Raw genomic sequence first — 17,914 nt, forward strand, 5'->3', positions numbered from 1 at the left:
TAAAATGCCACTCTCAACGTGGTTCTCGGCCACACTGGATGTAGAGTGATTTGAAGAAAAGACAGATGAAAGAGATCTACAAGAAAGGGTCCCATTGGCAGCTGTTTTTTTTTTTTTTTTTTTTTTGCCCCTGTTGCAAACCATAGGCAAGTTAGTTCTAGAGAGGACTGTAAGAACCCAGAACAAAGCTCTATTATGGAGGCATAAGACATCTTTATTTATTTTTGTCTCCCTAAGGACAATTTCCTGGAGAAGGAAATGGCAATCCACTCCAGTACTATTGGCTGGAAAATCCCATGGACAGAGGAGCCTAGTAGGCTACAGTCCATGGGGTCGCAAAGAGTCAGACATGACTGAGCGATTTCACTCTCACTTTCAAGGACAATGTCAGGCATGATACAAGAAACCAGAGATCAGTTTCAGAGTTTAGTGTAGAAGCAAATTTATTATATGAAGAAATGAATAAACAAAGGTAGTGGCTATATTTACTATGCTGATCATGGGGCCAAGGTGTGTTAGGGATAAATGGGATCACTGGGTAACATGTTTTCTTCTGGCATCTCTAGGAAAACAGCCCATGAACAATATAAACTCAAGATGACTAGCTTGAGGTGATAAAAGTCACACTTATTCACCTATAAGCAAAACCATAAGGACTTTTCTGGTGGTCTAATGGCTAAGACTCTGCGCTCCCAATGAAGGTGGCCTGGGTTTAATCCTTGGTCAGGGAACTAGATCCCACATGCCACAACTAAGACCCAGTGCAGGCAAATAATTTTTTTTTTTTTAAAAGAGTTATTAAAAAATTATGACTGTTACTGAGCAGCATCCAACATGTGATGAAATATCTTTAAAATACAAAATTAATCATCTGTCATCAACAGAGTCCTATTCTCCTGGTCTCTCTGGCACATCTAGCAGCTCAGCCTATCTTTCAGAGGCTGCAGAACCTTGAAAGCAGAAACTTTATTTGGAGAAGACCAAGGTTTCCTCACTTGGCTTGGATGGACATTATGATGGAAGGAGAGACTGCTGGTCTTGCTCTGAAGTCTTCAGGCCTTCACTTAATTCACAGTCAGTCCTACACTGGTGGTCATCCTGAGATTGTGATGATACTAAATCCTGAGTCTGGGCCCTCCCCTTATTGGTAGGAATGAGTTTTTCATAGGATAGCCATACAACTGTCTGTCCCCTCTCTATTTCATAAGTCATTTCTGAGCTCTATGGGCTTTCATGCTAAGTTGCTTCAGTCGTGTCCGACTCTTTGCAACCCCATAGTACTCTTGCCTGGAAAATCCCATGGACGGAGGAGCCTGCTGTGCTGCAGTCCATGGGGTCGCGACTGAGCGACTTCACTTTCACTTTCCACTTTCATGTATTGGAGAAGGAAATGGCAACCCACTCCAGTGTTCTTGCCTGGAGAATCCCAGGGACTGCGGAGCCTGGTAGGCTGCCGTCTATGGGGTCGCACAGAGTCGGACACGACTGAAGCGGCTTAGCAGCAGCAGCAGCAGTCTGTAGCCCACCAGGCTCCTCTGTCCATGGGATTATCTAGGCAAGAATACTGGAATGGGTTGCCATGCCCTCCTCCAGGGAACTCTGAACTCTGGACACTCTAGAAGGAGGCTTTGGGTCTAGATTCTAAAGATTGGGGTGTACTGTCAGGCCCTATAAAATCACTGCTGTCTTGGTCTCCATACATTGCTGCCCGACCTGGCCCTGTCTCATCCTTACTATATGCCCATGGTGGCCTCCTTCTCCTGAGCTGAAAGTTTAATTGGTATGATTAACCCAACCCTAGCTAACAATTATTCTAAGACTGAGGGCCAGAATGACACCAACACGTTGGATCACCAACAGTTGCTAACCCAAAGAACTGTGGGAAGACATTTCAGCAGTCTCCCTGGCCATCAAGGAGTCCTTTTGATGTCAAATCCCCTGTTACCGACAGCCTTCTCCTCCACTGTGTAGTGAATACTCCTGCCTTGTCCTGCCTCCTGTTGACCACACACAGTGAGGCCTCACTCCAGGACAGTTGCCTCTGACATGTGAGATGTAATAAATCATTGATGTCTCTTTTGCTGCCTCTGGATTCTTTCTTTGGTCTAGCAACTGGGCAGCTACAAGGGTTGCAAGACTGTAGGGGTACAGCCCAACACAGGAGTTAATTTTACTCCAGAACTTTCAGAAACTATTGTTAAATCATGGTTTCTTTATAATAGTTGTAAGTGGGTTATGGGTAGAAGATGAGTGCTACTCAAAAAAAAAATATTGATGATATAGGAATTAAATCTTTAATAATCACATTTATTCTTTCAATCTAATTTTATTGGTATAAGATGTAGCTAATACTAAACTGATATAAAATTAATCAAAACGTCCAGGTTACTCAAAAGCCAATGAAAATGACCTCAGCCTCGTATCTTTCAGAGATCATTGCTGTTTATAAATAATTAAAATTTTTGAAGTGGTTATGAAGTACCTTCCACAGAGTTTGATACAAGACATGCAGCATTCCTTACTGTGGACCCAGACTAGTGATGGTCACATTGTGAATAGCCCACAATAAATTCAGAAACCTAAAGTAAGCATTAGAAACTTTTATGGCAGTTTGGCAGAGTACTGACATCTGTTGAATTTAATTAAAAAAAAAAAATGGGGCTTGTATGCTTCTTGCTTTTTATTTAATTTTTCTAGCAATTTATTTTTATTGATTATTCCAGAAGTACCCATCTGGGGTGGCTTGGAAAAACAAAGCAGGAGCTTTACCACAAAGAATCTGAGACACACTGAAATAGAAAATTACAGTACAGGACCCATTACGTCCTATGGAATTCTAAGCTTCTCTGACTCTACATCATATTCCAAGTTCTGAAAATTGGCAATTCATGCATGATTCTCCGTAAAGTTCTTAGTAAAATCAATGTTCATTTTCACGAAGATGATTTTTTAGAGGAAGAGGAGGAGTTTAGGAACCAGAAGGTTGGGTGTTAAATGGCACAGTGCCTGGATGGAAAACTAAGTAATGATCATCTCTAAACTTCACTTCCTAGCCTCAAACCTCTCCTCTAAAATACGGAGCGCTGTGAAAATATTTTGAGGTCTTCCCCCCATGAAATGCTAATCAGAGGCGCCAGGGTATTCACCCTTCGTGAGCCGCGACTCCTCTACCAGCGCGCACCGCTAGGAGATCGCCCCAACCACTACAAAAGCCGGACGTCAGCGGGGCGGACCCGGGGCGGGACACCTTCCGAGGCCCAGGAGCAGGGACAGCTCGGATTGGCTCGGGCCTTGTGCGACAACGCGGCTCCGCCCCTCGGCCTATCTCACTCCATCCGGGCTCCTGAGCCGCGAGCGGCTGGCAGGCAGCGATGGAAGAGCCGCCCAGCGAGAAATCCGTGATGAAAAAGGGAGGCGGGGCCCCGCCGGGCCCTGATTGACGGCCCGGGGGCGTGGCCGAGGCGGGGCTATGGGTCCAAGTACGGGTGAGAAGCCTTGCTGGGCCCTTCTTTGGGGCGCCTGGTCATAGGGTGCGCAAGCATGCGGAAAGTGGTTTTGATCACCGGGGCGAGCAGGTGAGACCTCCTTCAAGATAGTGGAGGCGGCGGGGCTGGGGTCCAAGGGAGCAGGAAGTAACGAGCCAGGTGGACCAGCCACCGATCGACCGCAGGAGCTCCTGTAGCTGACCCTGCCTCGGTGGGGACAGGGCCGAGATCCTGTCCGGCTTTTCCCTGGGTTCCCCTGTGCGCGAGGTACCAGGCCTGTCGGCGTCGTGAGCAGCACAGTAACGTGCTTTCAATTAAACATGACAGGGGAAAAAAAAGTAGAGCGTCACTAAGAGATGTGTCTCAGTGACGATCCTGTCGGTATGCAGAGAAAGGGCTCTACCCACTCAGACCTCGCCCCCTTTCCACTTTTGACTCTCTCATCACTGGCACATTAGACCAGATCACCATACATTTTGTACTCTCCCGGTTTTTTTCTGTGCTAGACTTCCGCCCCTAGAAAAATTTCAGCGTCCAAGAATGTTAGAATACGCGGGGCAAATATCTCACGTAACACAGTGCTAGACACCTAGTATAAGTACTCTTCAGAGACTCAGAGAAAAGTAACTTTTTTCTGTTAAGGCGTGGAAGGAGTGCAAGTAACCATACTGCCGATGAGTAATTTACTCCGGGGGTTGGGTATTTGGATTCAGCCTCTGTTTTACTTTTCGTTTGTAGTTCAATGAACAGTGTGTGGAGGATGAAACTAACCAAATCAGTTTTCTAATTGAGGCGTTTGGGGGTCGGGGAGGGGGGGGCGGTGCGTGGGTGGATTAAGACTGAGGTTATGTTAAATGACATTTAAAATTAGTTCAGCTTTCAGTTATCTAGACATGTCCTTGTTAACTAAGACAAACCTGGCAGGTGTCCTGTGATGGGCAGAATTTTAGTATACCCTCACCTGAATAACTTTAACAGCCAGTGTGGTGCTTTCTATGTTGATATGCTTAAATATCAACATGCTTAATATTGCAAATACGCAAATATCAAATATGCTTAAATAAGTCAGACTTGATTTTGTGTTTGTTTCTTTTACAAATATTGTGATATGTGCAATTGTATATTTATAGTAAAGGCCTATTCTCAAGTGGGGATGAATAAACAAAACTATGGTTTATTCATGGTGCTAGACTCTTTGCCTGGAATCAGCTTTCAAGTCTTGGAAAAAGCCCACTTACCTAGGGTTTCACTGTTATCAGCCAACCTGATCCGACCTTTCTCTCCATCTACTGTGTGGTTTCACAATGCTCTTTCTGAAGGAGGTCATTGACACATGTACTCATCCCTAGGTGGGGAAGATCCCCTGGAGGAGGAAATGGCAACCCTCTCCAGTATTCTTGCCTGGAAAATTCCATGGACAGAGGAGCCTAGTGGGCAACAATCCATAGGGTCGCCAAGAGTCAGACACGACTGAGTGACTAAGCATGCAGCATGCATTCATCCCCACATCTCTTTCCTTGTAGCCATCTTATATTTCCTTTTCCTATCTTCTACTTAATCATCTTCCTGTTGGTTATTCAGTCCTAATAGTTGAGAGGGACTTGTCTCTTTTGCCATTTGCTTATACCTTACCCTAAAAGAGTCACCCATTACTTAAATTAGGAATTTCTGGTGCTGCTAATAATGGCCATGATACCAACTGATAGAAGAGCCCTTGCCCTTGAGAAACCTAGACAGTAGAGTAAAACATGCACACTGCTAACTGCTGAGATGCTCTTTTTAGCACTTGCTGGTGATGTATTGAATCACTTTCATGAGTGTCATGATCAGCATAAAATGAAAACCACTGACAGGATAAACTCTGTCTTAAATGCTAAAGGGCAATTCTGATTTGCAGTTATTCAGGTCATTGAGCTTTTGCAAAATGAAAGAACCACAAGCTGGACAACATCCTGAGCCAGTGACTATGAGAGTTGGAGGGTTCCCCACTTCTTTACATAGTTTTGGAGTGCTTTCTGTCTGCCTGGGCTCCTGTCTGGGGCTCAAGTTGACAAAATCAGTCTTCTGAGCCAGAGAGAAGTTGCTTCTATTTGGCACCATCTCATTTAATGCATATTCGATATCTGAATTGTCCTCTCAGTGGCGTGGGCCTAGCCCTCTGCAGGCGGTTGCTGGAAGAAGATGATGCACTTCACCTGTGCTTGGCGTGCAGGAACATGAGCAAAGCAGAAGCTGTCCGCACCTCTCTACTGGCCTCCCACCCTGCTGCTGAGGTCTCCATCGTGCAGGTGGATGTCAGCAGCCTGCCGTCGGTGTTCCAGGCCACCAAGGAGCTCAAGCAAAGGTCTGAGTCTTATTGATGGCTTTTTTCTCATGTGATTGTGCAGTGCAACAGCTAATAGAATAAGAAGGGATGGGAAAATCTATAAAAGAAACAGGTGCAGTGTAAAAAGAAGTTACACTGAGGAAATCTGCAGAGTGACATATTATGCCTCAGTATACCATATTTTCATTCTTAATCACAATCATGACCATTCCATGAAGATTAATTTATGAGCATTTTTTGACATGCAGTCAGTTGTAGTCTTAGGTTAGTGTAACTCCTTTGATGTTTAAATACATTTTTTGCATCTTTGCTTTACATAATAAAACTCCATTAAGTGTGTGAGGCAGGTGTTGACAAGTGAAGAAATTTCCCCAGGCCACTCACTAAAAATTTGTTCATATTGACTAATTGGCAGACAATAAACATTTGATAAATGTTTAGTATCTGAAGGGCTAGAGTCCTTAGATATATAAGTTCTCAAAAAATGTACAATAAATTGCATATAGCTACACAGTGCATTTTTCTGGAGAGACAGGGCATGTTTTTTTCTTCTAAGAGGAATGAATAATAATTAGTTTAATTAATAAACTATTAATTACATTTTTGTAATTCAGGCCCTTAATAAGCAAGAGCTTCTTTATTTCCATGGACAGTAAAATGAACTTCAGTATATATAAGGAAAGCCTTCTTGGTAAAAGAATTGGCTGAAGAATAATATATTGTATTTCGTTTATGCTCGATAGCCATTTGCATTACTGTGTTCCCTGCTCTAATGGATATCTTGGTGTTCAGATTCCAGCATTGATGGATCAGATTATACAAATTTTACTTGTCAAAAAGGAAAGATGTGAATTTTTTTTTTCTAAAAAAGCAAAAACCTTTCTAAGACCAGAGGGAGCGTGGGTTTAATAGAGTTGCTGTGGTACCTTATTGGGAGGACAAAGCTGGAAGGAGTATTGATCAGAGAATATTTGATTTCAAGACCCAATACAGCTCTCCAAATTCTGTTTGAAGCCACCATCAAAAAAAGAATACTCAAATATTTACTGGGCTAATTAAAAAATGTTGAGAAGGTAGTACTGATGCCTTAGCTTGCTACAGCCATCTTTTTGTACTTTCTGTGCTTCGTGGACCTTCTGTATTCTAACTGCTCTAAGAGACAGCTAACAATCTTCTTTCTTGATTTTACTTGCAGGTTTCAGAGATTAGACTATGTATATCTAAATGCTGGGATCATGCCTAATCCACAGCTAAATATCAAAGCACTTTTTCGTGGTCTCTTTTCAAGGTAATTTCTATCTTCTAGATTAACTGATTGGAAGGAAGGTGTTTATTTATATATTTTTGCCTAGCTTTGCCGTCAGTCCATAAGTTGAGGGGGTGAGGGGGTGTGGAGAAGAATGAAGATAGAAAGTACATGTTGCAGCCATGTGGTGAAACGTGCTTTCGTCTTTGTGAGCAAAGTCATGATTCTGTGTTCTTGGTCCCCAGATATTCCAAGAATGTTACATGTTTTGGCAGGTCAGTTTTGGTCTGCCTCACTGTGTCCATTAGAACATTTTAGAACTAGGCAGAGTTGTCAGTGAGACTCTAATATCCAGGAAGGCAACTTGAGAAGCATTTCTCAGCCATGCGTCAGGCACTCTGACTAAGTAGGCTGAGGAAATGTACAGGGCTAAATACCTTCCTGGGAGATTCTCAACACACATTCAGTTCAGTTCAGTCGCTCAGTCGTGTCCGACTCTTTGCGACCCCATGAATCGCAGCACGCCAGGCCTCCCTGTCCATCACCAACTCCCGGAGTTCACTCAGACTCACGCCCATCGAGTCAGTGATGCCATCCAGCCATCTCATCCTCTGTCATCCCCTTCTCCTCCTGCCCCCAATCCCTCCCAGCATCAGAGTCTTTTCCAATGAGTCAACTCTTCGTGTGAGGTGGCCAAAGTACTGGAGTTTCAGCTTTAGCATCAGTACTTCCAAAGAAATCCCAGGGCTGATCTCCTTCAGAATGGACTGGTTGGATCTCCTTGCAGTCCAAGGGACTCTCAAGAGTCTTCTCCAACACCACAATTCAAAAGCATCAGTTCTTCGGTGCTCAGCTTTCTTCACAGTCCAACTCTCACATCCATACGTGACTACTGGGAAAACCATAGCCTTGACTAGACAGACCTTTGTTGGCAAAGTAATGTCTCTGCTTTTCAATATGCTATCTAGGTTGGTCATAACTTTTCTCCCAAGGAGTAAGCGTCTTTTAATTTCATGGCTGCAGTCACCATCTGCAGTGATTTTGGAGCCCCCCAAAATAAAGTCTGACACTGTTTCCACTGTCTCCCCATCTATTTCCCATGAAGTAATGGGACCAGATGCCATGATCTTCGTTTTCTGAATGTTGAGCTTTAAGCCAACTTTTTCACTCTCCACTTTCATTTTCATCAAGAGGCTTTTTAGTTCCTCTTCACTTTCTGCCATAAGGGTGGTGTCATCTGCATATCTGAGGTTACTGATATTTCTCCCGGCAATCTTGATTCCAGCTTGTGTTTCTTCCAGCCCAGCGTTTCTCATGATGTACTCTGCATATAAGTTAAATAAGCAGGGTGACAAAATACAGCCTTGACGTACTCCTTTTCCTATTTGGAACCAGTCTGTTCCATGTCCAGTTCTAACTGTTGCTTCCTGACCTGCATATAGGTTTCTCAAGAGGCAGGTCAGGTGCTCTGGTATTCCCATCTCTTTCAGAATTTTCCACAGTTTATTGTGATCCACATAGTCAATACACATTAGTGGCTTCCAAAAATGTTTAACTACAACCTACAGTACTACTACTATTAGTAGTAGTACAATAAGAAATAAATCTTTTTTGTGACCCAGTGTACTTATTCATGGATTTCCCAGGTGGCACAGTGGTAAAGAACTTGCCTTCCAGGAGACGTGGGTTCGATCCCTGGGTCAGGGAGTCCCTGGAGAAGGAAATGGCAACCAATCCATTCCCGTATTCTTGCCTGGAAAATTCAATGGACAGAGGAACCTGGCATGCTATAATCCACGTGGTGGCAAAGAGCCAGACACAACTGAGCAACTGAGCACATCCATAACTATTCATAAATAGATGTTACTCTTACTTCATGTTACTTCCTATACTGCTACTTTTGTTTTACTTTTCTGCCATTCAACACACATACACTCCTACACACAAAATCACATGCTGGTCTTGACCTATTACATTGATCTCACAGCAAATCACTGTCTTCCTGTATTCAATGCCTCAGGAATTCCCTATGATAAAAAAGCCTGCTTCACTTTGTTACTTTGTTCAGCAGTTAGACATCAGTGTGCAGGGGAAGACTTTTTCTTCTTGGCATGACTCTTATTCCCCCAGGGCAGTTGATTTGTATTAGGTTGGTGCAAAAGTATTGTGGTTTTGCATGGTTGAAATTTGCTATCTGATATTGGAATACATTCTTAAATAAATGTGGTTATGTTATACATTGTTTTAATGCACATTTCTCACTTTGTTTTTTGCTAATGACTTATTACTTCCTGTGTATTTTATATTTTTTTTAGACTAGGAAATGATGTTAGACAAAAAGAAAATTCAAGTGATTTTCCTATTTGAGTTCAAAATTGTTCATAAGGCAGTGGAGACAGCTTAGACCAACAACACATTTGGCCCAGGAACTGCTAACAAACATACAGTGCAGTGCTTGTTTGAGAAGTTTTGCAAAGAAGACGAGATCCTTGAAGATGGGGAACTCAGTGGCCGATGGTCAGATGACAGTGACCAACTGAGAACAATCACTGAAGCTGATCCTCTTACAACTGCATGAGAAGTTGCTGAAGAACTCAGTGTTGACCATTCTATGGTAGTTTGGCATTTGAAGCAGATCAGAAAGGTGAAAAAGCTTGATAAGTGGGAGCCTCATGAGCTGACTGCAAATAAAAAAAATCGTCATTTTGAAGTGTCATCTTCTCTTATTCTATGCAAAAACAATGAACCACTTCTCAGTCAGATTGTAATGTGCACTAAAAAGTGAACTGTGTATGACAACTGACAACAACCAGCTCGAAGTGTTTGGACCAAGAAGAAGTAGCTGGTGACAACCAGCTCAGTGTTTGGACCAAGAAGAAGCTCCAAAGCACTCCCTAAGCCAAACTTGCACCCCAAAAAGTGTCGTGGTCACTGTTTGGTGGTGTGCTGCCATTCTGATCCACTGCAGCTTTCTGATTCCTGGCGAAACCATTACATCTGAGAAGTACGTTCACCAAATCAATGAGATGCATCGAAAACTGCAATGCCTGTAGCTGCTTTAGTCAAGAGAGGGAGCCCAGTTCTTCTCCACAACCACACGTTGCACATCCAGTGCTTCAAAAGTTGAATGAATTGGGCTATATAAAGTTTTGCCTTATCCACCATATTCACCTGATCTCTTGCCATCTGACTATGATTTCTTCAAGCATCTTGACAACTTGTTGCAGAGAAAATGCTTCCACAACCTGCAGGAAGCAGAAAAATGCCTTCCAAGAGTTTGTGGAATCCTGAAGCATGTATTTTTATGCTACAGGAATAAACAAACTTACTTCTCATTGGCAAAAATGTGTTGATTGTAATGGTTCCTATTTTGGTTAATAAAGCTGTGTTTGAGCCTAATTATAATGATTTAAAATTCACAGTCTGAAACCACAATTACTTTTTCACCAACCTAATAGCTTGATTTGGAATGAAGGGAAGAGAGTTTTTGCAGCAGGGTTTTGAGAGGCTCAGGTTCCTGTTGGTTGTATGGACTATAAGTATATAGGTTGAACTGGGTGCGAGAAAGCATTTTTGCATTTGATTTAGTGCTCAAAATAACCCGCTCTGAGAAATAAGTATTTCTGTTCCTGTTATTACAGAAGCAAGGAAAAGTTGGGGGGTCAGGGAAGGCAGGAGGGGTATCTCTTTACTATCTTCAGTTAAAGAAGCTTTAAAATGTCATACCATTGTCTTCTGCTGTTTCAGAAAAGTGATTCATATGTTCTCCACAGCTGAAGGACTGCTGACCCAGAATGACAAGATAACCCCTGATGGGCTCCAGGAGGTGTTTGAAACCAATGTCTTTGGCCACTTTATCCTGGTAAAAAGGTTTTAGGCTTCGTAAGCAACACTTAGTGCTGCGATCCTAAACACGTGTGCAGATATGTCCAGTGCTGTGTTGTTAAGCTCATTAGTTTATGGCTGGCATTGCATCTTTGAGTGTTTAAATGGGGTGATGACTCTTTGAAAACATTGCTTCCCTGAAGCAGCCTGCTGGTGTATTTTTTCCTTTGGACATCAACTTCAGAGAGCGGAAAGTAAAATATGAACACACAAGCGCTTTTAGAAACAATGAACAGAACTGAGGAAGTGCACAAGTCCTGTTCTACATGGTCTTTGAAACTGGGCTTGTCATTAGATAGGATGGGGTAACAGACAAGACACTATTAGACGGTACTTTAATCTTTTACTGTCTTGATGTGATTTCTTAAGCATCCAAACTGATGTGTTACAATTCCAGGCATGCATATAAAGCTAAGCAAATTGCCTAAGTTGTTCTGTGTTCTTGCCTCACATTTAGTCTCATAAAACAGCTTTACTACCTAGATTAAGTAATGCCCAGCTCTGTTGCCAGTTGCTTTTAATTCTTTGGTATTAGAAGAACTCTTTCTGATGCACAGAATTTGTATCTCTGACACTTTTAGATTTATGGTCATTTTTTTTTCACCTTAAATATAATTTCCCTCATAATTGGACCTCCTTGAGGGCTAGCTGTAAATATAAATATAATAACTTAAGATGTACATAAACATTGGAATATTGTGAAACCACTAAAAGAAAAGATCTTTTGCACTTAGATGGGATAGCCATTAGTATTTTATTATTGAGAAGAAACAGCTGGTTGTGCTATGCATCGTGTGGCCTCATTTGTATAAACAAATACACAAATGATACAAATGAAATTGGGAACCCCTTTGAACTGGGGTACCAGAATATCAGAAGTGAGTGTGAGATTCATGTACATTCTAGATCCTTTAGCACTTAAAAAACAATGTGGTATTGCTTTTTCAATGATAAAAGTTAAAATATAGTCAGGATAGGATTGAATTCATATTTGATCATGTTTTATAACTCTTCGGAGATTCATCTAATATATCTTATGTTTTTATAATCCTCTCATTCTTTGCCCTCTTTTTGAGTTATTAAATTAGTTGGCAATGATAGAGGGTAAGTTAATGTTAGTATTAATAGTCTGTCAACTTTTTGATGAATCTACTGTTTAAAACATCAAGTTGTTAAGGAAATCTAGTATTTTGGGGTAATCCAGTTTGGGGGAATGGCGGAGGAGAGTTGTGACCAAAGGCACAATTATCACAGGTGGCCTGGTGACATGACTTAACATTGTGTATCCTTATGTAGGTAGGCCTAACAGCAGGGGTTTGGGGATTGATTTATCAAATAAAATAACAGGAAGGTTTATGATGCCTTCTACTCTCTCCAGATTATTTTTAGGAATCTTACCACTTTGTGGAACACAAACTTGGATTCTAGGTCCAGGTATAAATGTGTTATGTGAATGGTTCCATCCCCAGTTTGATTATAAATGATCAAAATTTTGTTAGATCATTAGAAGAAGACTAGAGATAGTTAGAAGACTAGAGATAATTTCTGTAAAGTTCCAGGTACAGTGCAGTATACATTGTGGAACCAGATAACTGAGTTAATCTCATGTTCATGGATTCTCTTGATTTGATGTAAATATTCATTGCAGATCTGCAAGCATTCCTAGATATTTCTTTAATAAAATTCTAATTTTAGGATAGCTCTAGATTTACAGAATTATTGCAGAGAGATTTTCTGCATACTCTAGGCCTAGTTTCCTCTATTATTATTATCTTTTGGCTGCATCATGCTGCGTGTGAGATTTTAGTTCCCCCACCTGGGCTTGAGCCTGCACCCCCTTGCGTTAGAAGCTTGGAGTATTAACCACTGGATCACCAGGGAAGTCCCAGTTTCCTCTACTATTAACATCCTACATAGTTTGGTAGATTGTCACAGTTAGTGAACCAATGTTGATATATTTCTATTAACGAAACTCCATACTTTATTCAGATTTCTTCAATTTTGTGTGATATCCTTTTTCAGTTCTAGCATCCCATTTAGTAGTTAAATCTCACATTACATTTAGAAGTCAAATCTCCTTAAGCTCTTCTTGGTCGTGATAATTTCTCACACTTTCCTTGTTTTTGATGACCCTGGCAGTTTGGGGATTACTGCTCAGGTGTTCTGTACATGGTTCCTTATTGGGATGTGTCTGTTTTCCTCATGACTAGATTTGAGAAAATGTGTTTTTGAAAGGAAGGCCACAGAGATAGAGTGCCAGTGTCGTCACGTCCTGTCAGTGTGTCTTATCAGTGTTGACGTTCTCTTTGATCTGCTGACCTGAAGTAGTAGTTGTCAGGTTTTTCCTTTGTCAAGTTGCTTCTTTCTCCCGTAGTAGTCTTGTGGAAGAGAGTTACTTTGTGCAGCCCACACTTGGTGGTGCTTGGCCTTCTTAACCATGGAGTAGCTATATGAATTATTTGGAGTTTTTCTGCAAGGGAGATATGTCTGTTCTCCTCCACTTAATTCTTTATTCAGCCACTTATTTATTGGCCTATTATTCCTTAGTAAAGCTGAATAAAGGTATTTGTGACATCCATGCAGATTCATGGATATGCATTTTCTCCTTTGAATTATAAACATTATTTTCTTACTCGAATGATTTTAGCTTGGGCCATTGGACCTCTTTCAGTTGGAGCTTTTATATCTTTTTCAAAAACTTTTATGGAAGTATAGTTGATTTACAATGTTTTGTTAATTTCAGGGGTACAGAAAAATGATTAAGTTATATATACGTGCATATGTATATCTATATACATACATATCTTCTTTTTCAGATTCTTTTCCTGTATAGGTTATTACAAAATATTGAGTATACTTCTCTGTGCTATACAGTCCTTGTTGGTTATCTTATTTTATATATAGTAGTAGGTCCCGCCCACCTTTACCCTTGGGTAACTGCAAATTTGTTTTCTATGTCTGTGAGTCTACTTCTATTTTGTAAGTAAATCCTTTTGTGTCACTTTTTTCTAGATTTCACATATAAGTGATATCATGTATTTGTGTTTCTCTGACTTCACTTAGTATGATAATCTCTAGGTTCATCCACGTTGCTGCAGATGGCATTATTTTGTTCATTTTATGGCTGAGTGATATGTGTGCTTGTGTGTATGCACGCACCACATCTTTATCCATTCATCTATCGGTGGGCATTTAGGTGGTTTCCACGTCTTGGCTATTGGAAATAGTGCAGCAATGTGCATCATGGTGAACGTGTCTTTTTGAAGTATGTTTTGATAGCTCTGTTTTTAATAGAGCTCTGTCATACTGTTCTCCATAGTGGCTGTACCAATTTATATTCCCATCAGCAGTTTAAGAGGTTTCCTTTTTCTCTGTACCATTCCAGCATTTGTTATTTGTAGACTGGTGTGAGGTGATACCTCATTGTATTAATAGTTTTGATTAGCATTTCTCTAATAATGACTGATGTTAAAAATCTTTTCATGTGCCTTTTGGCCATGTGTGTATCTTCTTTGGAGAAATGTCTAGATCGTCTACCCATATTTTGATGGGGTTGTTTGTTTTTGGATATTGAGCTGAATAAGCTGTTTGTGTATTTTGGAATTAATCCCTTATGGGTTGCATTGTTTGTAAGTATTTTCTCCCATTCTGTAGGTTGTATTTTTTTATATTTATTTTTTCAATTTATTGTTTTACTTATAGTTTCCTTTGCTGTGCAGATGCTTTTAAGTTTAACTAGATCCCATTTGTTTAGCTTTGTTTTTATTTTCATTACTCTAGGAGGCATATCCAAAAAGATATTGTTGTGATTTATGTCAAAGAGTGTTCTGCCTACGTTTTCCTACAGGAGTTTTATAGTATCTGGTCTTACATTTAGATCTTTCATCCATTTTGAGTTTATTTTTGAATGTGGTATTAGAGGATGTTTTCATTTCATTCACTTGCATGTAGCTGTCCAGTCTTCCCCATGCCAGCTATTGAAGAGACCTTCTTTTCATGCTATGTGCTTCCCTCCCTTGTAGATCATTTGACCGTAGGTGCGTGGATTTACTTCTAGGCTTTCTATCCTGTGGCACTTCTATATCTTTGACATAGCCTCATCACTGTGGCTTTCGGGTTTTGTTTTGTGCATGTCCTTCCTGACACCACATGATGTTTAAGACTCACGTTATATATTTCCTATCCCAGTCTCAGAATCAGACATTTCTCTGAGGAGATCTGTTTCCTTTTATTGGAGGATGGTATTAGAAACCAAGATCTGGTGCTCCTTGCTGTTGAGATAGCATGTGCTTGTAGGCCCTCTCAGCTCACAGAGCAAGGACATATCTTGGTTTTGTTCAGTCTCCCAATCATGTCTGACTCTCTGTGGCCCCATGGAACTGTAGCACACCAGGCCTCCCTGTCCCTCACCATCTCCCAAAGCTTGCCCAAGTTCATGTCCATTTTATCTGTGATGCCATCCAGCCATCTCATCCTCTGATGCCCTCTTCTCTTTCTGCCCTCCATCTTTGCCAGCATTAGGGACTATTCCAGTGAGTTGGCTGTTTACATCAGAGGACAAAAATGCTGGAGCTTCAGCTTCAGCATCAGTCCTTCCAAGGAATATTCAGGGTTGACTTTCCTTAAGATTTGACTAGTATAATATTCTTGTTGTCCAAGGGATTCTCAGGAGTCTTCTCCAGCACCACAGTTTGAAGGCATCAGTTCTTTGGCATTCTGTGTTCTTTACGGTCCAGTTCTCACAACCATATGTGACTACTGGGAAGACCATCACCTTGACTACACAGACCTTTTTGGAGAGTAATGTCTCTGCTTTTCAATGTACTGTCTAGCTTTGTCATAGCTTTCCTGCCAAGAAGCAACCGTCTTCTGATTTCATGGTTGCAGTCACCTTCCACAGTGACAAGAAGAGGATATCTGTCACTGCTTCCACCATTTCCCCTTCAATTTGCCGTGAAGTAACGGGGCTGGATGCCATGATCTTAGTGTTTTTAATATTGAGTTTTAAGCCAGCTCTTTCACTCTCCTCCTTCACCCTCGTCAAGAGTCTCTTTAGTTCTGCTTTGCTTTCTGCCATTAGAGTGGTATCATCTGCATATCTGAAGTTGTTGCTGTTTCTCCCTCCTATCTTGATTCCAGCTTGTAACTCATCCAGCCTGACATTTCTCATGATATGCCCAGCACATACGTTAAACAAACAGGGTGACAGCAGACAGCCCTGTCGTACTCCTTTCTCAAACTTGAACTAATCGGTTGTTCCATACAGGGTTCTAACTGTTGCTTCTTGACCCACATACAGATTTCTCAGGAGATAGGTAAGATGGTCTGGTGTTCCCTTCTCTTTAAGAGCTTTCCACAGTTTGTTATGATTCTCACAGTCAAAGGCTATAACGTAATTGACGAAACAGATGTAGATGTTTTTCTGGAATTCAAGGAAATATCTATGTGCATGCTAACCCATTTATATATAAATATCTATAAATATTTTGTATGTAACATCTGAATCTTTATTAAGCTAAACATGAGTTCACACTGATGTCTCTGACTCTAATCCCTTACCACATGGATCAGTCTAAACTCCTTCTCTTGCTTACTTGTGGCCCACTCTACCAATGACACACCTGTTCAATTCTAGTGTACATTTATATTGGTTTCAAAATTGTTATCTTGTAATCCCTTAGTATATTTTGATACTTTTTTTTTGTTTCTTTTATTCCTCATTCAGATTCAGGAACTAGAATCTCTCCTGTGTCACAGTGAGAGTCCATCTCAGCTCATTTGGACATCATCTCGCAATGCAAAGAAATCTAATTTCAGCTTTGAGGATGTCCAGCACAGCAAAGGCCAGGAGCCCTACAGCTCTTCCAAATACGCGATTGACCTTCTGAGTGTGGCTTTGAACAGACACTTCAACCATCAGGTAGCCTGTCTCAGCAATATGGAGATGGCAGGGCAGTGTTTGCTGAACCAGCACTGATTGCTTAGTAAAATGGCTGGCTCCCTATTGTAGTGTGAAGATGAAATATTGTTTCTTGAGCAGGATTGCTGTGAGGACAAGGTAAGACATGACAAAGAGTGGCAGTTGATGTATAGGAAGTTTTAGAGCAGAGATAATGAGCTCCAGACTTGTAGGTATATGGGGGTTCATTTACCAGTCTGTAGCTCCTCTGGGGCTATAATTTATGTAACAGAATGACACTACTAACGATATCAGTAGCTCCTGTTAAGCATTTGCCGTGTGTGTCACTTAATACCTTTCCCGTCACAGTGAGGTGGGTCTGAGTATTCCTATTTTCATACGAGGACACTAAAGTTTGGAGTCCTTATTAAAGTCATTTACCCAGAAGTCACACAGTCAGTAAAGGGTAGAGCTCAGAGCTGAGCTCAAGGCTGTCTTAACTTCAAGCTTGGACTTTTCCCATCAAGCCGTGCTGCCTCCAGTGTTATATCCAGTGTTACAGGACAGCTGGCAGTTAGAAAGCCCTTGGAGAGTGAGGATCTCTGGTGAGGCTGCAGAGGTCTGTCTTTTGAGGACTGGATTTAGAGAGCAACCCTTGTCAGACATGCTGGCTTCTGTGGCCTCTGTGGTCTGGAACTTAGTGCTTTTTTGTATGTTTCTCTTGCCCAGGTCCAAAATTTTAACTGGAAATCTCCAGTCTCTCCTGTGGGCATTTTCCTTTGCTTGCTTTGACTGTGTTTTTTGAATATGGAACTGGGGAGAAATTTAACTCCGACAATATTTACAAAAGCTGACCATTTTTAGGGTACTGACCCAGGCTGAAAATTGAGGAGGAAGGAGAAATAAAAGGCAGTGCAGAAACTATTTGCCCTTAAGGGGCTGTTTTTGATTATCCATTAGATACAGCAGTCTAAACCTTATGTAATGGTTTAGATCTGGTTGATTCTGGAATGGAGACCTTCATCAGCTGGAATTCTCACTTCTGAGAACTGGCTCTTAGGATTAAACCTCTT

At 41.3% G+C, this 17,914-nt stretch overlaps 1 protein-coding gene across 1 annotated transcript in view; it reads left to right on the forward strand.

Annotated features, from left to right (window-relative positions):
- Positions 1 to 3,463: 3,463 nt before the first annotated feature.
- The window catches only part of HSD17B7 (hydroxysteroid 17-beta dehydrogenase 7), a 29,907-nt gene continuing 15,456 nt past the window's right edge, over positions 3,464 to 17,914 (forward strand). The window contains exons 1-5 of the mRNA XM_086393832.1: positions 3,464 to 3,575; positions 5,626 to 5,829; positions 7,007 to 7,099; positions 10,805 to 10,919; positions 16,668 to 16,862. Of these exons, the coding sequence (XP_086249958.1) occupies positions 3,541 to 3,575; positions 5,626 to 5,829; positions 7,007 to 7,099; positions 10,805 to 10,919; positions 16,668 to 16,862 (642 nt within the window). The 5' untranslated portion in view covers positions 3,464 to 3,540. The remainder of the gene's footprint in view (positions 3,576 to 5,625; positions 5,830 to 7,006; positions 7,100 to 10,804; positions 10,920 to 16,667; positions 16,863 to 17,914) is intronic.

Source organism: Bos grunniens, chromosome 3 (assembly GCF_055505025.1).
Source record: "Bos grunniens cultivar Pamir isolate PY7600 chromosome 3, Bosgru_T2T1.0, whole genome shotgun sequence".
Classification (NCBI taxonomy): Eukaryota; Metazoa; Chordata; class Mammalia; order Artiodactyla; family Bovidae; genus Bos; species Bos grunniens.